Raw genomic sequence first — 27,117 nt, forward strand, 5'->3', positions numbered from 1 at the left:
CAGGGATGAAATGGCTTCATTGAGTAGTAAAATTAGCGTGGAGTGTTGGTAAGGTACCTTCAGATTGGACAAAAGCAGTAATTGCGCCTATCTATAAGAAAGGGAACAGGAAGGATTGCAACAACTATCGAGGTATCTCATTGATTAGTATACCAGGCAAAGTATTCACTGGCATCCTGGAAGGGAGGGTGCGATCAGTCGTTGAGAGGAAGTTGGACGAAAACCAGTGTGGTTTCAGACCACAGAGAGGCTGTCAGGATCAGATTTTCAGTATGCGCCAGGTAATTGAAAATTGCTACGAGAGGAATAGGCAGTTGTGTTTATGTTTCGTAGATTTAGAGAAAACATATGACAGGATACCGAGGGAAAAGATGTTCGCCATACTGGGGACTATGGAATTAAAGGTAGATTATTAAAATTAATCAAAGGCATGTATGTTGACAATTAGGCTTCAGTGAGAATTGATGGTGGAATGAGTTCTTGGTTCATGGTACTTACAGGAGTTAGACAAGGCTGTAATCTTTCACCTTTGCTGTTCGTAGTTTACATGTATCATCTGCTGAAAGGTATAAAACGGCAGGGAGGGATTCAGTTAGGTGGAAATGTAGTAAGCAGTTTGGCCTATGCTGACGACTTGGTCTTAATGGCAGATTGTGCCGAAAGCCTGCAGTCTAATATCTTGGAACTTGAAAATAGGTGCAATGAGTATGGTATGAAAATTAGCCTCTCGAAGACTAAATTGATGTCAGTAGGTAAGAAATTCAACAGAATTGAATGTCAGATTGGTGATACAAAGCTAGAACAGGTCGATAATTTCAAGTATTTAGGTTGTGTGTTCTCCCAGGATGGTAATATAGTAAGTGAGATTGAATCAAGGTGTAGTGAAGCTAATGCAGTGAGCTCGCAGTTGCGATCAGCAGTATTCTGTAAGAAGGAAGTCAGCTCCCAGACGAAACTACCTTTACATCGGTCTGTTTTCAGACCAACTTTGCTTTACGGGAGCGAAAGCTGGGTGGACTCAGGATATCTTATTCATAAGTTAGAAGTAACAGACATGAAAGTAGCAAGAATGATTGCTGGTACAAATAGGTGGGAACAATGGCAGGAGGGTACTCGGAATGAGGAGATAAAGGCTAATTTAGGAATGAACTCGATGGATGAAGCTGTACGCATAAACCGGATTCGGTGGTGGGGTCATGTGAGGCGAATGGAGGAGGATAGGTTACCTAGGAGAATAATGGACTCTGTTATGGAGGGTAAGAGAAGTAGAGGGAGACCAAGACGACGATGGTTAGACTCGGTTTCTAAGAATTTAAAGATAAGAGGTATAGAACTAAATGAGGCCACAACACTAGTTGCAAATCGAGGATTGTGGCGACGTTTAGTAAATTCTCAGAGGCTTGCAGACTGAACGCTGAAAGGCATAACAGTCTATAATGATAATGTATGTAATTATTCTTTACTATAGGCCTATATGCCTTTGCTGGCAGGACCTAGTGTTTACAGTACACTACGTCCTCTGGTATAGGCTAGAGCAATTTTGTTACTTTCATAGATCTGTCTTTGTCTTATCCTTGGCTTTGACAATATGAAAGTGACTGATGTATGAGCGATGCTAGTAATGCCAATCTTTATGCAGCCAGTCCCTGCTATGAATGGTATGAAAATGTGGCTCATAGGGTCAGTTGGTGTATGCATTTCAGTGGGCTAGGCAGACTGATATGTAATAGCAACTCTGGCTCAGTGAGGAAAGCAACGGGGAAACTACCTCACTCCTCATTCCCCTAGTACGCCTCTTCAGTGATGCCTAGGCCATCTATGGCAGCTGATGGCAGAGCTGTTGTGGATCCCACCAGCGGAATCGCTGACGGACTGAACATACATACATACATACATACATACATACATACATACATACATACATACATACATACATACATACATACATACATACATACATACATACATACATACATACATACATACATACATACATTACATACATACATACATACATACATACATACATACATACATACATACATACATACATACATACATACATACATACATACATACATACATACATACATACATACATAGGCCTATGGGACGGCAAATGATCTAATGTTCGGTTCACTATGGCACTGAATAGAAGGAGTTCGTGCAACGTTTGCTCCAGCTATACTGGACTTGCTTCAGTATGACGACCGTGAACTCCTCACATATTGAATTAAAATGTAACTATCAAAACAATACTAAAAAAATACTTACCTTGCCACCAACAAAGTATCCTCCATTTTCTTTGAGCTTAGCATCAAGTTTGCTGAGAAATTGTGGTACTGTCTCCTTTACAGCAATCTCCTTTTTCTTCTGCTTGATTGCCTCATCCTTCTCGAAGTAATACTCTCTTAGAACTGGAAGAGAGAATCTGCACTGCTGTTACCTGTACTGTCCTAAACGAGTAAACAGTCTCAAAATACAGGAGTATACTTCAGCCCAACAGACTGTCGTAAGTTCCTACGTATGTAATATGTAGGGGGAAAAAGTGTAACGGTTCAAATCCGGTTACAAGATGATATCTGTATTTTTATTATTTTATCTGTATTATTATTATTATTATTATTATTATTATTATTATTATTATTATTATTATTATTATTATTATTATTATTATTATTATTATTATTGATTATTATGTCCGTATTATTATGTTATCTGTGATATTGTTACTATTATTGTAATTATCCGTTTTATTCAATTCGATTTTGCAATTGCCTGTTGCTTGCAAGATTGTACTTAGATGTATGCATATATACGTATGTGTAGATTATCATTAAACACCTGTACAGTGAGAATTGTTGTATATATCAGAGATTGGGTGTGACGTTGGAACATTGTGCAAGATTAGTGGCGATTCTGCCAAGTCATCGCCGCGCCATGGTTACGGCATTGTATTCATTTAGATATGCGCTCACGGAGTTAGCCGCCTCCGGGCTATTTCACCACTGGATGTAATATCTGTCGCGTAGGTGGGAGTATGTCATTGTTATTTCTGGAGATTACGTAGCGGTGTCAACCAACGTCTATATAAGGTGGATGCATATTGTAGCGTCAGTCATTAGTTATACGGATGCAGTGCAGTGAAGTAGTCTACTAGATCAAGAGGCCTTAGTTGGTCAGCCAACCAGTGTGAACGAGAGATGGTGAAGACTCAGTGAGCCATTATTGGTCATTGAGAGAGTGAGACCAAATGGTTGGTCCGTCACTTAGTGGAAGACACGGACGCAAGGGCTTACCATGAAGTCAGAGAGGGCAACCCAGGACCTACCAAGAGGTAATACCACATTGACTTACAAAGAAGTCAGATGAGATGGAGAAGAAGCAGTCACAAGGATGTATCACCAAGTAAGGCGTGACACATCTACAGTAAACACCAGATCAAAGGAATACGTCGTAATTACACTAAAAGTGTTGAAGGTACAGTCAAGTGAATCAGTGAGGGAAATATTTCGTATAAATTGTTAAATGTCCGGTCAAGAAGAATTCAAATTCATGCCTAGTTTCTTTCAGTTGCAATGTCATAATTTCATATTCTCATCTGTTTTATCGCAACAAGACTCACTATTTTTTGATATATTATTTAAAGAATATATATTGTTCTATCAAACGAATTCATGGTTTTATTTCAATGAAAGTAAAATATGTTAACCTCAAATTTAATGAGGAAACCGAACGCCAATCTCCTTTTCCCAGAACTTATATGGTATGTTGTCAAAAGTAAGCTTATTACCCCACACCCTAGAGATAGTCAAGAGTCTCATTGTATTATTGCTGCACTGAGTGGCAGCTGGCGCCCTTCAAATAACGTATGTGTAAGTAAGCAGGTAACAAGTAAGTGTGAGTACAAGGTTCGACGAGTGTGTATTTTATTTAATGAATGTTAATTTTCATCATTTTCAAGTTAAATGCAGATTAATATGTTTCAAAAGTTAGTCAGCGAGGTAGGAAACTTACAAAGTGTCGACGCAACGTGGGACTCGAATAAAATCAGAATCTGTTCTGAATGGCAGGATATCATAGGTTCATTTTGGGAAGAGTATGCACATTTAAGCCAAAGGAAATCATTACCGGTAAATTTCAGGAGTGTAATTTTGTGATATATATTTGTATTTTGGGGATATGTCAAGGGATTTGAAGAGGGAAATTAATTTGAGATCGCGTACTATCACTAGTGAACCAAAGATGGACAAGGAAGACAATAACAAGTCATGTGAGGACGAGGTCATTGCTTCAGCGGACATCCAAGGTGAAATTCAGAGTAGGGAACAGGTGAATACGATGGAACCTTCTGAGGAAATTCAGGAAAGTGCAGAAATTGAGAAGCACACAGAAACTCAGAAGGAAGTCCCAGGGGGGATGAACCAAGATCAATTTTCCTTACTGATGGCCACAATAATTAGTAGTAATGAAAGTCAGAAAAGAATGGAGGAAAAGATTGATACTAATAATGAAAATTTTAATAAACATATTAACTCTGTGAGTAGAAAAATGGATCAATTAATTAGCAGCAATAACCAAAATTGTAATGTGATCATTAGTAATATAGATACTAAGATATTAGAGATAAATAATCAAACATCTAAGTTAGAAAGTAAGTCAAATGAAAAGTGTGTTGACCTTAGGGAAGAAATGGAGTCGAGTCGGAGCGAGCTTCATACTCAAATTGAGCATGTCAAAGGAACTTGTACAGAGAATATCAAGGATTTAAGTAATAAGATTTATAGTAATCGGGAAGAAATTCATGAGGTAGTCGAGAAGAGATTGGACAAGATTTGCAATGCAGTTGGGGAAGAGATGGGGGAACAGATTAGTAGAAATGAACAAATTGAAAGCAAACTTGTGGAGGTCACTGAACTACGGAACGAACAGGAAACGCTATCACAGCAGGTGAGAAAGAGAGAGGAAGAATTGCAGGAAGACGTGAGAATAGTGGAAGAGAATGCTGAGAGAGCAGCGGAAGAAGAAGAAGAAGAAGAAGAAGTTGTGAACTGCCAGGGAGTGATACGGCAGAACGGTAGAGGTAAGACAGCTTTAGAGGTGATAGTAGCGAGTAGTTTGTTCAGTACGGATCGTGATTTAACCAAGTTTTCTGGAGAACAGTTCAATTCTATAGAATTTGTAAAAGTAGTTGAGAAAAGATTTGCAAGTAAGTTGAGGAATAATGTTATTGAATGGGAATACGTGTTGGAGATTTTGTCGAATGTTTTTGTCGGTGAAAGTAAAATATGGTTTCGAGTGTACTGGGATAATATGTCTAATTTAGGAGAGATTAAAGGCAAGTTCATTGACAGGCTCTGGAAGAAATGTTTACAAGGGCGCGCGCGCGAGAGAGAGCGCATGATAACTGGGGAAAGTAGTATAGTAGAGAGAGAGGGAAAAATGTTAGCCGTGTATCAGAGGAGAGGGGGTGATCATGATGAGCAGAGGATTAATAGTTGTGTCAATGGTGAGAGGGGTCAGAGGAGTAACCAGAGAGAATCGGAAGATGGGAGGCGTATGGATTTGAGTTGTGAGAGAGAAGGTCAGAAGAGTAATCAGAGAGAATCGGAAGATGGGAGGCGTACGGATTTGAGTTATCGGAGACAGGCTGAAGGTAGTAGATGAACAGGTACGTAGTATAAGTAGTTATGTAGTGAAAGTAGATTTAAGAGTATAGTGTGATTGTGACCTAAGTAATGTTAAGTGAGATATTTAAGTACTGACGTAGCCGTAGATAATGAAGTAATTAATGGTAGCAGTAAGTTAGACGTAAGAAGTGTTCTGTTAAGTGATGTAAGTACTTGTAATGCCGAGAATGTGATGTAAGTAGTGAGGTAGTAACTCCAATGATGGAAATTGTGATGTGAAGAAGGTACTATTTTATAACAGCCGTTGGGTAAGTCAAAGTGAGTAAATAAAGTGATAGCGGTACCGATCATAAGTAAAGATAATTGTAAGTTTTAACTATGCCTTGTTGTACCAAAGCTTGTGTATTCAGTTATTATAGGAGCTGACTTGGTTGCAAATCATGGAAGTAGAGTAGACTTTAATTTAGGTAGTGTGTGTTTGTTCTCTGAGGAAAATGGCAAAGAAGTACGTGTTAATTATGATGGTCTGAGGTAAGTGTGTTGGTGACGTGTGTTCTTTAAAGATATATGAGAGGTAAGTGAAGGTGTTCCTAGTGAGAGGAAATGTGTTGAAGTGTGTCAGGTGTCTATAACGACCAAGATCTGAGGGATCGTCGGTATGAGGCAGTGACGTGAGGTAATTTGGGTAAATTACAGGAGGAGTAATTGTGTTCGATGTTAGGTAAGCATCGAGAGGTATTTAGTGGTAAGTGAGAAAGAACACGTATATGAACATAAATTTGTACTAAATGACCATAGATCGTTTGTGGGAGGTAAGTACCCCATTCAACTTAAAAATGCTAGTGAAGTCTAAGAACAAATAAACATTATGCTGGATTACGGAATAATTGAACCATCTTGTAGCCATAGTATTGATTCTTTAATTATTGTTGACAGGGAGGATGTGATTTATTGAGATATGTAAGTTAATAAGGGCAAAATTGATTCAGTTTGAGCGACAGAGTGCTACTCAGAGTTCCATTTTCATCATCTGCAGAGGCGGGAAATATGTTGAAGTTATTTTTTTGTATCAGGGGTATTTCACTATTGTGAACCGTATCGGGAAGTGTGCATATTCCTTAAAAGATCAGGAAGGGGATATTGTCGGTATTTGTAGTATTATATATGTAAAGAAGTATTTCACGTGAGATTTGTTGAAATAAGAGTAAGATGATTAAATTTTGTGAGAAACTGGCAAAATAAAACTAACATCTGCGATATGCGTGTGAACCAAGTGTCGTATTGGTGTATTGGAAGAATAAGTGCTACATTGTCATGTACTGTGTGACAAAAAAACGGAGAACAGGACATTGGACAGTTATTTGCGATAACAATATTCGAGAACAGTTCTCATATAAGTGATATTTCACAAAAAGTTTTGATATGTTAAAAAAAAGAAGAATGTAGTGTAATCATTTAAAATTATTTGTATGTGTTAAATTGAGTGCTGTACTCTTGTGATTTGTATGAGAGAAAAAGAGAATGGGACACTGAACAGTTATCTACGATGGCAATGTGCGAGAAAAATTCTCATATGTGATGTATTATAAAATGTATGGATGCTGAAAAAGAAAATCATTGTTGTATACTTATTTAAAGTGTTTATATGTGTCAGTGTTATATATATATATAATTTTGTTCATAAATCAATCGATTCTTTGTTCTTCGATTTATTTATGAGGGAGGCGAATTGTGACGGTTCAAATCCCGTTACAAGATGATATCTGTATTTTTATTATTTTATCTGTATTATTATTATTATTATTATTATTATTATTATGTATTATTATTATTATTATTATGTCCGTATTATTATGTTATCTGTGATATTGTTACTATTATTGTAATTATCCGTTTTATTCAATTCGATTTTGCAATTGCCTGTTGCTTGCAAGATTGTACTTAGATGTATGCATATATACGTATGTGTAGATTATCATTAAACACCTGTACAGTGAGAATTGTTGTATATATCAGAGATTGGGTGTGACGTTGGGACATTGTGCAAGATTAGTGGCGATTCTGCCAAGTCATCGCCGCGCCATGGCTACGGCATTGTATTTATTTAGATATGCGCTCACGGAGTTAGCCGCCTCCGGGCTATTTCACCACTGGATGTAATATCTGTCGCGTAGGTGGGAGTATGTCATTGTTATTTCTGGAGATTACGTAGCGGTGTCAACCAACGTCTATATAAGGTGGATGCATATTGTAGCGTCAGTCATTAGTTATACGGATGCAGTACAGTGAAGTAGTCTACTAGATCAAGAGGCCTTAGTTGGTCAGTCAACCAGTGTGAACGAGAGATGGTGAAGACTCATTGAGCCATTATTGGTCATTGAGAGAGTGAGACCAAATGGTTGGTCCGTCACTTAGTGGAAGACACGGATGCAAGGGCTTACCATGAAGTCAGAGAGGGCAACCCAGGACCTACCAAGAGGTAATACCACATTGACTTACAAAGAAGTCAGATGAGATGGAGAAGAAGCAGTCACAAGGATGTATCACCAAGTAAGGCGTGACACATCTACAGTAAACACCAGATCAAAGGAATACGTCGTAATTACACTAAAAGTGTTGAAGGTACAGTCAAGTGAATCAGTGAGGGAAATATTTCGTATAAATTGTTAAATGTCCGGTCAAGAAGAATTCAAATTCATGCCTAGTTTCTTTCAGTTGCAATGTCATAATTTCATATTCTCATCTGTTTTATCGCAACAAGACTCTCTATTTTTTGATATATTACTTAAAGAATATATATTGTTCTATCAAACGAATTCATGGTTTTATTTCAATGAAAGTAAAATATGTTAACCTCAAATTTAATGAGGAAACCGAACGCCAATCTCCTTTTCCCAGAACTTATATGGTATGTTGTCAAAAGTAAGCTTATTACCCCACACCCTAGAGATAGTCAAGAGTCTCATTGTATTATTGCTGCACTGAGTGGCAGCTGGCGCCCTTCAAATAACGTATGTGTAAGTAAGCAGGTAACAAGTAAGTGTGAGTACAAGGTTCGACGAGTGTGTATTTTATTTAATGAATGTTAATTTTCATAATTTTCAAGTTAAATGCAGATTAATATGTTTGTAAATATAGTCAGCGACTCAGGAACATGTTCACAAAAGGAACATGGAGAGCAACTGATAGGAAGACGAACACAATGGCAGAGGGAGCAACAGAAAGAAGATACAGGATTAAACATGAAAAGTCAAAAGAACAAGGACGACATTCACTTCCTCATACATTGTCGTCGTGAAATACATCAGCTCTCTGCGCATTAATAGCAGTTCTACACAGTAGTGGCGATTGAGGTGACAAGGGAGGCAGTCCCCCCCCCCAATTGTGGACAAAATATGTTACATTCAATTTAGGTTGCTGAAACTAGGAATATAGGAATTATTTAAAGAACAATAATGCAAGCCCTGTTGTCTTATCTGTTAATTCTTTACTTATTATTAGCGGAAAAATGCACAAAATGTTGTACAGATTCGTACTGCGCCACAGCAAGTAGTGGAGACTTTGCATGTGCTGTGAGGAAGGGTAGCAGGGGTATATGGACACTGAGGTAAGGTATGATTCACCGACTTGCAGCGCGCATTCGTCCGTCTGGCAGTCTCTTTATTGTCTTAGTTTTTTAGTGTATAGGCCTAGTCAAGTACTAAATTATTTTTCGTTGCATAATCACGCCGTATTTCTATTTAATTGTAATAGATCTGTATATTGTTCCTTTGGTGAAAGTTTTATTCTATAGTCCACTATTGAATCAAAATCTCAAATTATTACCGCACTTAATTTGGTAAAACCTTTACCTCTGTGGAAATTCGCTCAGAGAGCATCAAAAACTTACCACTTTGTAGCTTTTTTTTTTCTTCATTTTTCCTGCATATACCTCGCTGTCTCCCCTTACCGCCCGCTATATCCCACAAACCTTGGTACTTTTTGTTGTCTGTACATCCCCCCCCCCCCCACTTTTAATTCCCAATCACCGCTACTCATTCTACATCCATTTCTTCTTAGTTCATTTTTCCCGTCTTCCTCAGGAGAGCGATCTTCAACCTTCATTGATGGGCAATCTTGACAGATCTTCAGTCTTGCTAATGTGGAAATTGTGAAGAAATACGGTACGAAACCCGGATACAGACAGGAAAAAGAAGAGACGAAAAGCGAAGCTACATAAAGATAAAGATGAATATTCGCATTAAGAACAAAGATGTGTGAAGACGACCCCGCAAGGAGTGTTGTAGCTCTCCTCGTGAACCTGGGAAGAAGAACAAGTTTGCCGGGAGCTGAGAAGAAATGGGTGTAGAACTGGGATTAATGAGGAGTGAGCCCATTTATTTGAAATCAGCAGTGTAAAGACGTGAAGACTAAATTTCTCCTCTTGTATGTTCATGTTTAGGTGCTTTTAATTGCTCCTCCTTCCCTCACTGACCTGGCAGTGTGTTCTTGTCAAAGCTACTAACTTTCTGTACAGGCAGGCGCATCGAAGATTTTCATCTCAACTAGTTAAAGACAGCGACAGGCAGATTTCACTCTGGTCAAAATATGAGGGGTAACTACATGAACGAATGTGCAGTGTGTCCCATACACTGGGGTAGTGATACCAAGATGCCGTCTTCAGCCCTACATTTCATCCTGGATAGATTCCCATGTTCACATACACGCAGGTCGTCCATTTGTGTCAACTACAACAGACATTCCCGAAGGCCATACGTCATTATTTTATTGTTTTAGCAGTTTTTCGTGTGTTTATCTTGCTTTCCTCTTACCGGTACCACACTGGCTGAAGAATTTTCAAAATCAATCAATCAATCAATCAATCAATCAATACTGATCTGCATTTAGGGCAGTCGCCCAGGTGGCAGATTCCCTATCTGTTGTTTTCCTAGCCTTTTCCGAAATGATTTCAAAGAAACTGGAAATTTATTGAACATCTCCCTTGGTAAGTTATTCCAATCCCTAACTCCCCTTCCTATAAATGAATATTTGCCCCAGTTTGTCCTCTTGAATTCCAACCTTATCTTCATATTGTGATCTTTCCTACTTTTATAAACGCCATTCAAACTTATTCGTCTACTAATGTCATTCCACGCCATCTCTCCGCTGACAGCTCGGAACATACCACTTAGTCGAGCAGCTCTTCTTCTTTCTCTCAGTTCTTCCCAGCCCAAACATTGCAACATTTTTGTAACGCTACTCTTTTGTCGGAAATCACCCAGAACAAATCGAGCTGCTTTTCTTTGGATTTTTTCCAGTTCTTGAATCAGGTAATCCTGGTGAGGGTCCCATACACTGGAACCATACTCTAGTTGGGGTCTTACCAGAGACTTATATGCACTCTCCTTTACATCCTTACTACAACCCCTAAACACCCTCATAACCATGTGCATTGATCTGTACCCTTTATTTACAATCCCATTTATGTGATCACCCCAATGAAGATCTTTCCTTATATTAACACCTAGATACTTACAATGATCCCCAAAAGGAACTTTCACCCCATCAACGCAGTAATTAAAACTGAGAGGACTTTTACTATTTGTGAAACTCACAACCTGACTTTTAACAACTTTAATACAAAATGGCCCCTGGAAGAGTGTTGAAGGCCGCCTTCTTGAAAAAGCTAGGAATGATGATGATGATGATGATAATAATAATAATAATAATAATAATAATAATAATAATAATAATAATAATAATAATAATAATAATAATAATAATAATAAGTGTTTTCATCGTTATCCTTGTCTCCTGTTCCGGTCCAATGCTGATCTGTCATTTTGTTTATCCTGCTACGTGTTACTTATCAAGTTCCTGTCCCTCGGTGAACGACTTTGCAATGACAATTTAATGTGAGACGAGGGAGCAATCACCACATCTCAATCCACTGCTTTCTTCTCATCAATCACAGTTATTGTGGACATCAGAGGGCCAGCCGGAAGATACAGCTTTGTGTGATGATGTGGAGCTTGATCTTATTGCCTTTTAAGTTTTTTCCTTATCTCCCCTTCCTCTTACTCTTTCCGCACATATGGTTGTGATTATCTTTGTGAATGTTCCTTTGCTCATTCCCAGCTTCCTTTGATGACGAGTATTTAGTTTAGATAGTTTAACACATGTGAGCATATTACAAGGACTGTTCTTTACTTTTCTTCTTTCATTATTCCCAATTTATTGAACTCGGCACTTCATGGGGATTTGATCCAGGTTTAGGACCGGATATCCGTCCTTTCGTCAACCACAGATGGAGGGATGCGCAGACTATCGGATGTTTTAGTGGTGATTATTAGTTATTGCAAAAAAAATAGTATGGAGGGGCAGAGCCAGGAATTTTATCTGGAGAGAGGTTCTATTTCTTAGGAACACCGACGGACTGTTATGCCTGCGACAGCTTGGTTGCAAGGTGCATTCATCCCCCCCACAACCACCGTACTTCGATTTTAATTGGGTAATATCTCTGGCTTGGAGTGTGTGTGTGTGTGTGTGTGTGTGTGTGTGTGTGTGTGTGTGTGTGAGTGTGTGTGTGTGTGTGTGTGTGTGTTTGTTTGTTTGTTTGTTTGTGTGTACGTGCGTCCGCGATTATAATTCACCATAGGTACTTTTAAAAAAGTAGTTCATTTGAATTATAAAATAGTGTACTCCCAGTCCCACGACTTTCCCTTGGTAGCCAAGAAAGTGCGCTAAACTTATTACGTATAATAAATTATGAGCAGAAGGGCGTAAATCTTTCCCATCCACCGTAAATCCTTCACACTTGTACAGTGTGAGTCTCTGGATGTGACGATCACAGGTTCAAACCCAACAGAAATGATCAGATCTTTTAAAGGCGACAGAAACTTCCATTTCGCGCCCCACGTCGTAGATGTCGGCATGTAAAAAGATCTCTGCTTGACACATTTCGTGTTTACCAGACAAAGATAACTAAAACTTGCCAATAGGTGGGCCATTCATAGTTTAGATTTTCTGCCGTGTCTGAGCAGTAAAACACATTGTCAAGATTGACACGCAGGCTGCCTGAACTCCATCCCATAAAAATACCTGCACGTGTTAGCAAGGTCATACATGAATGGGGAATGGAACCTGGGATCCCTGTGACCAAAGGCCAGCATGCATACCGTTTGGCCTTGAGTCGGACAAGATGTACAAATAAAGACCAACGGAGAATTCAGCTCTAGGAAACAGAAGTTCTCTTTGGAATAAATTAATTTGAATAAGAAATGTATCTTACCATTATTCAGATCAACGATTGTGTCAACAACAGAATCAATCTCCAAGTCCTCCAAATCGTCTTTCCCAACAAGACCAACTAGTTTTGCCACGTAACGAGCAATAGCAGCTGCTTGAGTGATTCGTTTTCCATCAATTTCAAGGTAAGGAAGTTTTCCATACGGTGTAGCTGCGGAAAGAAAAAAAGTTCGTGAGTAATAGGATTTATTTCGGGTGACATTTTGAAGAGAAGCTTACATGAAATAATACGCAAGTCAACAGCAGGTATTTGTTTCACAAAGTTCAATCAAAATTAATACAAAAATACTTTAAAAACAAGCGAATCGGCAGCAAAGTTCTCATTTCCTGACTTTATGTCGTCATCTGTCGATCGTTACAATAATATGTATAGGCTTAATGCTGGTTGGTCCCGCGGTCTGGGTCACCACCTTTTAGCCGTGAAGAGCCCTAGGACGAGCGACGCAAGCATGTAACCCATTACTCGGGGAGATAAAATATATGAATTTATGAATGTCCAACCATTGTCTCCTTTCCCTAGAGGGTTGACTATGTAGTGAAATGAATCTTCGTAGCGAGGTTTTACGACTGGATGCCCTTCTTGACGTCAACCTCACCAGATGAGTTAACAAGATGAAATAAATGATAGTAGGACGGGAGAGGGTGAAACCCAGTAACGGGACATAGCCTATCCTGTCGAATACTACCAAGTGTCTGCTTAACGCTCAAATTCCGCATCCGATAGACGAATTACCATCAACAGCGTCATATTATTATTAGCAAATATATCGCAAATGGGAAGTATCCCGGGGGCAATGGTTACTTACAGTAGTGTAATAATAAAGTAAAGTTAACGTAATTACCCAACAACAAACAAACAGGGCCGATGACCTAGCTGTTAGGCCCTTTAAACAACCAACCAACAAACAAACAAACAACAAGAGTACAACAAGCAAAACATTACAAGAAATATTACTAGTTTAACATTCTAAATCCAGCATCATCATACACAAATTCACACACAACTTGAGTATTTCCAGTGTTTAACGCTACGGCTTACAATACGATAGGTTGAGCTTACTGCTAGCTTTCTCCGAAGACCTTAAAAAGTAGTTAGTGGGACGTAAAACAAATAACATTATTATTATTACTGCTAGCTTAACATTATAAGTGATAATAAAGTGAAGTTAAACCATAATTACCCCACAACAAGAGTACAACAAGCAATTCCATGGAAAGAAAATATGACAAGAAACACATAAGTTTAACATTCTAAATCCAGCATCATCATACACAAATTCACACACAACTTAAGTATTTTCAGTACTTAACACTACGGCTTACAACACCGGTACTAAAGGTTGAACTTAAGCTTAACACTACAAGTGATCAGGGGTGTGTCTTCCCGCATCGCGCTCACTTGTTTCTCACCCTGGCGCCTTCTGGATGACGTCATGTGATATGAGGACAGCACTCGCCCGTCCTGCTGACACGTATTACCACTACAGTCTAAAATGGTCATAAATTCTGAACCATTCATGCAAATAATGTCCTGACAAGGTTATTATAATCTATATCATTTTTTTTTTTTGCTAGTGGTTTTTTACGTCGCACCGACACAGACAGGTCTTATGGCGACGATGAGATAGGGAAGGCCTAGGAGTTGGAAGGAAGCGGCCGTGGCCTTAATTAAGGTACAGTCCCAGCATTTGTCTGGTGTGAAAATGGGAAACTACGGTAAACCATCTTCAGGGCTGCCGACAGTGGGATTCGAACCCACTATCTCCCGGATGCAAGGTCACAGCCGCACGCCTCTAATCACACGGCCAACTCGCCCGGTATAAAATTCTGGAGGAGGTCAAACAATTTATTTCGATGAGGAATTCGAGGATAATATCGAAATATTTATTTAATGTTAAGGAGTTATGATTTTTTACCGCTGACTATAGCATAAAATCGCTTTTAGAGGACAACAGGTTGGAAATAGGTATATACCATCGCGGACTCTTTTGTAGAGGTTTCTATGCTCTACAATTCGCACGCTTACACTTGGGGTCACGCAGCGTAAGCCAAGAAAGCAAGTGACATTCTTTGTCTCTTTCTTCGTATTTACTGTATAACGGGTCAGGGATGCTGTATTATTTCACGAGCCTCGAAATATATTCAGCAATATAAGTTATTAGTACATAATAATGTTAATGTTATTGGTTTTACGTCCCACTAACTACGTCTTTGAGCACCTTCACCACAGGACTGAGACATGATGGAACCTGCCAAGTTGGACTAAGAAGGCCAGCGCTCTACCATCTGAGTTGCTACTCAGCCCGGCTATTAACACATAATAATTTTATAGTGGTTTCACTTCGTGAACAGTGTTCGTGTTGTCAGTATCTGAAGTAGAACCACTGTACTGCTTAAAATGCAGTCTACAAATTATGGAAACGTGTGTGGCGCTATAAATTGTCGGCACGTAAAAGAACTCCCGTGGGACAAAATTACGGCACCTCGAGTCTCAGAAAACCGTAAATGTTGTTAGTGAGATGTAACACAAATAACGTTATTATTATTTTGCATATTATAAAGACAATAATGACAACAACCATCATAGCCAGTTAGTTTGCTACTGTGATGGCATAACAACACTTCCTCGTCAGCAATGCTTGGTTGTTGATACACTTTGTAATAAACTCTTCAATAACTCCATTATTACAGCTCGTACGGTAAAAAGGTGTCAGATATAAATGACTGAATAAAAATCATATTTTCTATAATTACTATTATGCGCTAATAGCCGAGCTGAGTAGCAACTCGGATGGTAGAGCGCTGGCCTTCTTAGACCAACTTGGCAGGTTCGATCCTGTCTCAGTCCGGTGGTGAAGGTGCTCAAATACATACTTAGTGCGACGTAAAATCCAATAACATTAACATTATTATGTGCTAATAACTTATATTTCTGAATATATTTCAAAGCTCGTGAAATAATACAGTATCCGTGATCCGATATAGGCTACAATAAATACGAAGAAAGAAACAAAAATGTCGTGCGAGAAGAGACCTGTTACTGGATCTCGGTTATTTCAAAAGGGGGCCTCACACATCCCAGTCATGAGTGGTTAAAAACATAGCCCAGTACGAAATTACATTTGGTGTGTTTCACGGTAAGACTGTATCCAGATGCAAAAACGTAATGGAAACTCTTATTTCTTGTTACTTGTTACCGTGTTTTTGCGGTAGGTAGAGGTGAAAGAAGGTGCGGGCTTGAACGGGTCTCAAACTACGAAATTAAAGTTAATGTAAAATTAAACAAGGTTATATTTTCTTTTCAAAATTAAGAAATAACAAGCATGGCAGGTACAGAGTAGCAAGGCAACAAAAGTATAGTTACAATATTTACCGGATTTGGGCTTCGCGCCCTGACTTCACAATTCTTGGGCAATCAGTCCAACCTTACTCCAAAATAAGTTTAAACAGAGGGGCAGAAAACCCCATTCGTGCTCAGGAGCACTTGCTCCAAATTACACAGAATAGCCTCCTCGAGGCATACAACACTCAATTTTCAAGAAAGAGCTACTCGCTCTCAAACTTTAGGCCTCTCAAAGGCCACACCAAACTCCACCTTCAATTTGTCCTCTAAGGACGTAAACACAGGGGTAAAATACCCAACCTACTGAGGTCTATTAAATGAAAAAGGTTAATTACATGACCTCTAAAATAACAATTTGAGAAGAGGCGATCTGCACTCCTAATGTATTTGTTTCAAAACCTAATTTGGCTCTAGGCCATTAATGCAAGGGCTAATCCCATACTAAAGAGGTGACTTTAGAAAGGAACAATTTATATTACATTAAGGAAGAATCGGTTGTGAGAAATAAGTTCACCTCAAAACAAAATGAGTGGGAGCTCGAGAGGGTTAAGCACTCTCTATCCCAATATGTAGCTTTAAAAGATAATAGATGCTAAGAGTAGTTACATTTTAGGAAAAGGTTACGTGGTAGAAACGCTTCGGACCCGCCCCGAGAGTTAAACTGTTGAGCTAGCAAGAAAAGAAGTTATTAAAAGGCCATTACCTTGGACTAGAACTGCTCCCCGAAGAAAGAGGCGCTTCCCGCCCCTTGCTATGTACTTTACACACTGAAAGATGGTACACAGAAAAGCCTCCTCGAGGCATGCAACACTCAATTTTCAAGAAAGAGCTACTCGCTCTCAAACTTTAGGCCTCTCAAAGGCCACACCAAACTCCACCTTCAATCTGTCCTCTAAGGACGTAAACACAGGGGTAAAATACCCAACCTACTGAGGTCTATTAAATGAAAAAGGTTAATTACATGACCTCTAAAATAACAATTTGAGAGGAGGCGATCTGCACTCCTAATGTATTTGTTTCAAAACCTAATTTGGCTCTAGGCCATTAATGTAAGGGCTAATCCCATACTAAAGAGGTGACTTTAGAAAGGAACAATTTATATTACATTAAGGAAGAATCGGTTGTGAGAAATAAGTTCACCTCAAAACAAAATGAGTGGGAGCTCGAGAGGGTTAAGCACTCTCTATCCCAATATGTAGCTTTAAAAGATAATAGATGCTAAGAGTAGTTACATTTTAGGAAAAGGTTACGTGGTAGAAACGCTTCGGACCCGCCCCGAGAGTTAAACTGCTGAGCTAGCAAGAAAAGAAGTTATTAAAAGGCCATTACCTTGGACTAGAACTGCTCCCCGAAGAAAGAGGCGCTTCCCGCCCCTTGCTATGTACTTTACACACTGAAAGATGGTACACAGAAAAGCCTCCTCGAGGCATGCAACACTCAATTTTCAAGAAAGAGCTACTCGCTCTCAAACTTTAGGCCTCTCAAAGGCCACACCAAACTCCACCTTCAATCTGTCCTCTAAGGACGTAAACACAGGGGTAAAATACCCAACCTACTGAGGTCTATTAAATGAAAAAGGTTAATTACATGACCTCTAAAATAACAATTTGAGAGGAGGCGATCTGCACTCCTAATGTATTTGTTTCAAAACCTAATTTGGCTCTAGGCCATTAATGTAAGGGCTAATCCCATACTAAAGAGGTGACTTTAGAAAGGAACAATTTATATTACATTAAGGAAGAATCGGTTGTGAGAAATAAGTTCACCTCAAAACAAAATGAGTGGGAGCTCGAGAGGGTTAAGCACTCTCTATCCCAATATGTAGCTTTAAAAGATAATAGATGCTAAGAGTAGTTACATTTTAGGAAAAGGTTACGTGGTAGAAACGCTTCGGACCCGCCCCGAGAGTTAAACTGCTGAGCTAGCAAGAAAAGAAGTTATTAAAAGGCCATTACCTTGGACTAGAACTGCTCCCCGAAGAAAGAGGCGCTTCCCGCCCCTTGCTATGTACTTTACACACTGAAAGATGGTACACAGAAAAGCCTCCTCGAGGCATGCAACACTCAATTTTCAAGAAAGAGCTACTCGCTCTCAAACTTTAGGCCTCTCAAAGGCCACACCAAACTCCACCTTCAATCTGTCCTCTAAGGACGTAAACACAGGGGTAAAATACCCAACCTACTGAGGTCTATTAAATGAAAAAGGTTAATTACATGACCTCTAAAATAACAATTTGAGAGGAGGCGATCTGCACTCCTAATGTATTTGTTTCAAAACCTAATTTGGCTCTAGGCCATTAATGTAAGGGCTAATCCCATACTAAAGAGGTGACTTTAGAAAGGAACAATTTATATTACATTAAGGAAGAATCGGTTGTGAGAAATAAGTTCACCTCAAAACAAAATGAGTGGGAGCTCGAGAGGGTTAAGCACTCTCTATCCCAATATGTAGCTTTAAAAGATAATAGATGCTAAGAGTAGTTACATTTTAGGAAAAGGTTACATGGTAGAAACGCTTCGGACCCGCCCCGAGAGTTAAACTGCTGAGCTAGCAAGAAAAGAAGTTATTAAAAGGCCATTACCTTGGAGTAGAACTGCTCCCCGAAGAAAGAGGCGCTTCCCGCCCCCTGCTATGTACTTTACACACTGAAAGATGGTACTGAAGTGGCGCAGAGACCCAAAAATCAGCAGTTTATATACTCTCGCGGAAAGTTCGAGGCGTTTTTGGAAAGAAAACACCCGCCCACAATCACTTTATTGGTTAGGGATAAGCAGCATATTCAAGTTGGGGGAAGATACATCAGATTGGTCAGAAATTAATTAAAGAAATTCGGGATTGGCTAAATACAAAACAAGGGGAAAGAGATGGGTATACAGCCAACTTAAACAATAACAGAAAGAAATTTAACAAGAAACAAACTTTTGAAATAAAAATTTCTGCAAAAACAGTTCTTTCACATCGCACTAGGGTGCACCATTGTAGTTTTTCAGTAGTGTCCTCTAGAAGAGAAAGTTCACACTTCTTACTACCGGTAAAACAAAAATACATCAAAAGTGGCACAGTTCAAAAACTCCAAAATTTCCAAGTAGTGACATCTTCTGAGAAACTTAAAAATTAATACCGTCAATAAAGTTCAGACTTCCTCCAGCAGAGGAGTTTCAACTGGCGCAAATTTTAAATTAGCGGCGTGGAGGTGTGCCGCCCGGTACAGACCTCCCCCCCCCCCCACAAAAGTTCCTCCAGGGGTGACACATGAAATTTGTTTGAAAGCAAGGTCCAAGTTTTGATGTTGATATGGAGATTAATTGCAGAAGTAGTCACATGAGAGATGGACAGGTCAAAGCAGAATTTACGAAATAGATTAGATGTAAAAGCCTTAGCATTATCAGATACAATATATTGACACGGACCAAAAGAAGCAAAGATAGAATTTAGACAAGTAATGGTGGACTGAGCGGTAGCCAGCTTAGTCGGAAATAACCAGGAAAATCTTGTAAAACCATCTACACATACAAAGATGAACTTGTTGGCATTTCCCTTCGACTGGGGGAAGGGTCCTACATAATCAATATACAGGCGTTCCATGGGGCGCGACGCTTGATGAGAAGATAACATGCCTACCTTGGTGGACATGGTGGGTTTACTGAGCAAACAAGATTTACAAGCTTTTACTAGTTCACGGATTACACCGTCCATACCCTTCCAGATGAACCTTTCACGAATCTTTTTACGAGTTTTAAAGATTCCAAGATGCCCCCCTAATGGGGTCTCATGATAGTACTTGAAGATCATAGGCACAAGAACAGCTGGAACGACAACCTTCATCATCTTATCATGCCTCGAAGGGCAACATAGAACACCATTCCTCAGAACATAAGGGACAACATGTTCCCCAGAAGAAAGGGTTTCCATTATCGGAGCCAGCGTCGGATCTTCACGTTGGTATTTCTCGATATCCCTAAAGAGCATGGGAGCATCTGTTAAGATGGCATTAACACCAGATAGTATGGACTCGGGAGGTGATGAACTGTCGACCGGTTCATGGGTCTCGATGTCGTTGGAAAACATACGGCTGAGTCCATCAGCAACAACATTTTCGGTACCTCTGATATGCCGGACATCGAATTGGAAGGCAGAAATACGGATGGCCCAACGGGCTATACGACCAGTACGACGCGGCCTACCTAAGACCCAGCTTAAGGCTTGATTATCTGTCTCCAGGTCGAATTTGACATGTTCCAGATAGAGACGGAACTTCTCTAAGGCAAATAAGACTGCCAACCCTTCGAGCTCATAGATAGAATACTTGGCTTCTTGAGCCGATAGAGTCCTAGATGCATAGGCGATGGGTCGCCTCCCTAGTTCAGTCTCTTGAAGAAGGACTGCAGCAACTGCTGACGACGACGCGTCAGTTTGGACGATGAATTTCTTCGAGAAATCAGGCATAGCAAGTACAGGGGCGTTACAGAGAGCTAATTTAAGATCTTCAAAAGCGGCTTGTTGAGAAGGTCCCCACTCGAATTTGATGCTCTTCCTACGAAGAAGGTTCAGGGGCGCCGCTCTATTAGCGAAGTTAGGAATAAACTTCCTGAAGAAATTCACCATACCAATGAACCTGGCGATACCTTTGATATCCTTAGGGGGTTTAAAATCACGGATGGCCTGTGTTCTCGAATGATCGACTGCAACACCATCAGGTGACACAATATGCCCTAGGAATGACATAGAGGGCTTAGCAAAGGCAACCTTGGATAACTTAACAGTTAACCCAGCCTTACGAAGGCGATTGAGGACTTCTCGCAGATGATCTAGATGTTCTTCAAAGGTCTCCGAAAATACGACGACATCATCCAAGTAGTGATACAAGTACTCACATTTGATGTCGGAGAAGACCCTATCTAGCAGCCTAGTGAGTACAGCTGCTCCCGTGGGGAGCTCGAAAGGCACGCGGTTGTATTCGTATAAATTCCAGTCCGTGGCAAACGCTGTAAGATGTTTAGACTCTTCCGCAAGGGGAATTTGATTGTAGGCTTGATTCAAATCCAAGATGGTGAAGAACTTGGCCTTACGGAACCATGAAAAACAAGAATGAAGGTCGGGAAGGGGCACAGATTGTAACACCACCTTCCGATTGAGAGCCCTATAATCAATGACAGGCCTGAAGCCCCCTTGGGGTTTCGGGACTAGAAAAATAGGTGACGAATACGCAGACTTAGAGGGCCTAATAATACCATCCTTCAACATCTGATCGATGATTTCTTTCAGAGCCTTCATTTTAGGTGGAGATAGCCTATAAGGTGGAAAACGGACAGGAATTGAATCCATGACCTCAATTTTGTATTCAATAAGGTCAGTAACACCAAGAGTATCCGAGAACACCTCTGGAAATGACTGACATAATTTACGAATACTATCAGCCTGCTCCTCAGGTAGATGTCTAAGGTCTAACAACATCTCATCCTGGGTAGGCGAAATAGATGAACATGATACAGAATTACACTTTAACAAGGGGATTTTACAATTGGACGCAAATTTGAACGTGCACGACTTACTCTGAAGATCGAGCACAAGACCAGTGTGAGAAATGAAGTCAGCTCCCAATATGATGGGACAAGACAGGTGCTTAGCCACAAACAATTTGATTTTCCATGTAAATTTAAAAATACGAATTTTGACATTTACAGAACCTAGGATTTCCAATGGAGATGAATTAGCCGAAACATATTGAACAGGAGATGAGACATAGTCAGGTAGTTTACAAACAGATTTCAATTTAGAATACCATTCAGCCGAAATAATCGAACAAACACTGCCTGAATCTAAAAGAGCTGTTACAGGTTCATTATTTAACTCAAGTTTGAGAAAAGGGACCGGTGCGGGGGTATCCGCCGCAATCCTAAGACACTCTTTGGGGCATTCAAAAGATAGATTTGCAGATTGAACATTCCCTGAATTTACGACCTGTTTGCCAGGGGCTGAGCCTTGGGAAGCAGAATTAGTCGACTCAGCCGAAGCCGCTAGTCACTTATTATTAGTGACATTGGTGGAAGTTGCACCAGAAGTTGAGCAGGAGGGGGTGCTATTTGAATTTGGGCAATTCTTGGCGATATGTGAGAAAGCCCCACATTTAAAACAGCCTTGTGATGAGCCAGCTCCATTATTTGCCCTACTAGATTTGATAAATGGACACTTGTTCCGAAGATGGTCAGGCGACCCGCAAGCGTAACATTTACGGGGTGTGACTGGTCGGCGAGGTGGAGGCCGAGTATTACTAAACGAAGGAGGGGGTTCTTTCGCGACACGCAAGGAATCGGCGTATCTAACTCCTTCCGCTGAGACGGCCAATGCTTCAAGTTCAGATAAGGTTTGCGGGCACGCCGCGAAACACAAATATGACCTATAAGATGGTGAAATGCCTTCCACAATACCTTGTACAATCTGATCCTCAGGGAAGTGAAGAGCAAACACCCTAGTATAGAACCTAATGTCTTGTATGAAATCAGCCAGATTTTCATCCAATCTCTGTACTCGATAATAGTACTTCTGAATAAGGGAGGACCTTGCCCTAGCCGGGATGAAGTTAGCTAGCAAGTGGGCGTGGAAGTCTTGAATCGATGATTGCTCGGCAATGGCTCTAACTATTTTGTCTGAGAGAATACCTATTGCATAGGGATAGATGATTTGCAAAATCTGACATGGGGAAAGAGAAAACACAAGGGCATGATCCTGAAATTCAACTAAAAATCTTAAAAATGAAATTACTTCACTGGTGGTATTAACGGAAAACTTAGAGATACCTCTGAGCAACATTGCCAATGGATGAGGCAAGCTACTAAACCCAGGTGACATAGTAGGTAAAGGTTTCAGTGGCAAGGAAGTTAAGTCAGAACGTATATTATTCAACGATACACGGCGTTCAGACTCGTTGTCCAATGGGGCAGAGATAGTTTGAGCAGCAACGGTTATCCTATTGACTTCTCCCTTAGGAGGCTCTTCCTCGCTACCTACATTCATCGTGGTGGGTTGATCAATTTTGGGAGGAACTTCCCCAGTCAACAATTGAGTGACCTTGCTAGATAATTCAGAAATACTTTCAAGCAACGTACTAGCTTCCTTCCTCTGAACGTCATTCAACTTCAGAGACAACAGATCGTTAACTCTATTTGAAAAATGATATAGCCTGGCTTGCACACGCTTAATTTGATTAGGAGAAGGATCATTTTCATCAAAAAAACTAACTACCGATGCTAGCCCAGTAGTATTCTCGGTGATCGTGGAAAGAGAGTCGTCAATTTCTTTCTCTCCCAAATTGGGGATGGAAATGGGCAAATCAAGGGACTTTCTAAGCTTGTTGGTGTCTATCGCAACCGTGCCTCCAGATTGCACATTTCTGATAGTTAACTCATAGATCAACTCCTCCTTGCGCAAATAATTAAGATGGAGAACATCGCGAGGGCCGGGCATGATGACAGAACAATTTTGAAACAGGAAAGATCAAAAAATTCCAGCAACTGAGAAAATTGTTAGAGTTTGAATCAAAGCAATGTTTAGCCGTCAAGAGGGGCTAAATTGAGACCCATTCAACCACGCTCTGCTACCACTTGTTACCGCTTTTTGCGGTAGGTAGAGGTGAAAGAAGGTGCGGGCTTGAACGGGTCTCAAACTACGAAATTAAAGTTAATGTAAAATTAAACAAGGTTATATTTTCTTTTCAAAATTAAGAAATAACAAGCATGGCAGGTACAGAGTAGCAAGGCAACAAAAGTATAGTTACAATATTTACCGGATTTGGGCTTCGCGCCCTGACTTCACAATTCTTGGGCAATCAGCCCAACCTTACTCCAAAATAAGTTTAAACAGAGGGGCAGAAAACCCCATTCATGCTCAGGAGCACTTGCTCCAAATTACACAGAAAAGCCTCCTCGAGGCATACAACACTCAATTTTCAAAAAAGAGCTACTCGCTCTCAAACTTTAGGCCTCTCAAAGGCCACACCAAACTCCACCTTCAATCTGTCCTCTAAGGACGTAAACACAGGGGTAAAATACCCAACCTACTGAGGTCTATTAAATGAAAAAGGTTAATTACATGACCTCTAAAATAACAATTTGAGAGGAGGCGATCTGCACTCCTAATGTATTTGTTTCAAAACCTAATTTGGCTCTAGGCCATTAATGCAAGGGCTAATCCCATACTAAAGAGGTGACTTTAGAAAGGAACAATTTATATTACATTAAGGAAGAATCGGTTGTGAGAAATAAGTTCACCTCAAAACAAAATGAGTGGGAGCTCGAGAGGGTTAAGCACTCTCTATCCCAATATGTAGCTTTAAAAGATAATAGATGCTAAGAGTAGTTACATTTTAGGAAAAGGTTACGTGGTAGAAACGCTTCGGACCCGCCCCGAGAGTTAAACTGCTGAGCTAGCAAGAAAAGAAGTTATTAAAAGGCCATTACCTTGGAGTAGAACTGCTCCCCGAAGAAAGAGGCGCTTCCCGCCCCCTGCTATGTACTTTACACACTGAAAGATGGTACTGAAGTGGCGCAGAGACCCAAAAATCAGCAGTTTATATACTCTCGCGGAAAGTTCGAGGCGTTTTTGGAAAGAAAACACCCGCCCACAATCACTTTATTGGTTAGGGATAAGCAGCATATTCAAGTTGGGGGAAGATACATCAGATTGGTCAGAAATTAATTAAAGAAATTCGGGATTGGCTAAATACAAAACAAGGGGAAAGAGAGGGGTATACAGCCAACTTAAACAATAACAGAAAGAAATTTAACAAGAAACAAACTTTTGAAATAAAAATTTCTCCAAAAAACAGTTCTTTCACATCGCACTAGGGTGCACCATTGTAGTTTTTCAGTAGTGTCCTCTAGAAGAGAAAGTTCACACTTCTTACTACCGGTAAAACAAAAATACATCAAAAGTGGCACAGTTCAAAAACTCCAAAATTTCCAAGTAGTGACATCTTCTGAGAAACTTAAAAATTAATACCGTCAATAAAGTTCAGACTTCCTCCAGCAGAGGAGTTTCAACTGGCGCAAATTTTAAATTAGCGGCGTGGAGGTGTACCGCCCGGTACAATTAGTTCAAAATTTCCATTAATCCATGACAAAATAATTTTCTCTACGTAAGGACCAGGACATTTATTAGGATACGGCATTTAAATGCAAAGAGTAAGGACCTAGCACTGAGAAAATATACCAATAAGAAGGCTAACCCTTGGGCTGGTTCATCAACTAATTGAGTCTCCTGACACGTACGTTTTAATACTTTAATATAATTCCATAAAGATGTCGATATGATGCAAATTTTCCTATGCCATTTTATCTAAATATTTCCTTCATCAGGAAATAAATTAATTATTTTGAGTTGCATGGCAATATTTTATTTCTTATCGTATTATATGTCATGTATACCTGTTCAGCATGTGGCGGAATTTAACGCATTTTCAGGTTTTTAAATCTATTGGATGTACCGTTACTTATCGAATCGGACTAAACCAGACTATTATTTGATGAAAGATTGGGAAGATGTTTCACAGGCGCGAGAACTGACAGGCTTGTTGTACTGCGACTGTGTACCTTACTCGCTACCGTTCATATCGCGTGACGTCACACCGCTCCAACCAATGGGAGCTTCAACCGCCGGTGTAGCCTACGTAGTAGTCTAGTTACCTTGACAAGTGACACTAAAGTAAAGTTAAAAACATAACTACCCAACAACTACAACAACACGAGTACAAAATGCAATTTCATGGAAAAATATATAACAAGAAATACTACTAGTTTGATATTCTAAATCCAGCTTCATCATACACAGTTTCAAACACAAGTTAATTATTTGCAGTACTTAACACTATGGCTTACAATACTTTTTTTTTGATATTTGCTTTTACGTCGCACCGACAAGGATAGGTCTTGTGGCGACCATGGGAGAGGAAAGGCCTAGGAATGGGAAGGAAGCGACCGTGGCCTTAATTAAGGCACAGCCCCAGCATTTGCCTGGTTTGAAAATCGGTAACCATGGAAAGCCATCTTCAGGGCTGCCGACAGTGGGGTAATGTCCCTTTACAGCTTGTCGGGTGGCTGCCTTTTCTGTCGGGGATGGTCCCGTAGCCTTTGAGGATCCATCCTCTTCTTATAGCTGAGACCGGCAAAGCGTACCCAGCGGCATTCAAACAGTTCGGCAAACGTTTGAACTCCTTGGCCACTCACTGGCCTAGCGGGGGTGATTTATGACGGCAGTGGGCTTTAAAGCGGAAGTTCGCAATCCCCTTCAGAAATTCTTACAGCTCTGTTGCCAATGCACTTCTTGTTAAATACATGTCAGTCTTTTTTTTTTCAACTCAGACAATTCACACTTGCTTTGTTCGCTGTTTAAAAGTTTTGGATTATTTCTTTGCTTCCTTTAATTAATATTTGTGAAGTGTGTTGCTTTTCACTTCGCTTCATGCAGTAATGTGGAGGCCGTGGGAATCACACCTGGAGCGTGAGACATGGGATCGGGGGATACAACTGGGGAGAATGACCAGTACCTCGCCCAGGCGGCCTCACCTACTATGCTGAACACGGGCCTTGGTGGGGAATGGGAAGATTGGAAAAGACAGGCAAGGAAGAGGGAAGGAAGCGGCCGTGGCCTTAAGTTAGGTACCATCCCGGCATTTGCTTGGAGGAGAAGAGGGAAAACACGGAAAACCACTTCCAGGATGGCTGAGGTGGGAATCGAACCCACCTCTACCCAGTTGACCTCCCGAAGCTGAGTGGACCCCATTCCAGCCCTCTTACCACTTTTCAAATTTCGTGGCAGAGCAGTGAATCGAACCCGGGCCTCCGGGACGGCAGCTAATCACAT

At 40.2% G+C, this 27,117-nt stretch overlaps 1 protein-coding gene across 1 annotated transcript in view; it reads right to left on the reverse strand.

The window, feature by feature from the left end:
* The window catches only part of LOC136879043 (glutathione S-transferase-like), a 69,713-nt gene that overhangs the window by 2,349 nt on the left and 40,247 nt on the right, over positions 1 to 27,117 (reverse strand). The window contains exons 2-3 of the mRNA XM_067152776.2: positions 12,901 to 13,068; positions 2,275 to 2,417 (exon numbers count right to left, since the gene is read on the reverse strand). Coding sequence (XP_067008877.2) covers positions 2,275 to 2,417; positions 12,901 to 13,068 — 311 coding nt within the window. The remainder of the gene's footprint in view (positions 1 to 2,274; positions 2,418 to 12,900; positions 13,069 to 27,117) is intronic.

This window comes from Anabrus simplex, chromosome 8, assembly GCF_040414725.1.
Source record: "Anabrus simplex isolate iqAnaSimp1 chromosome 8, ASM4041472v1, whole genome shotgun sequence".
NCBI classification, from domain to species: Eukaryota; Metazoa; Arthropoda; class Insecta; order Orthoptera; family Tettigoniidae; genus Anabrus; species Anabrus simplex.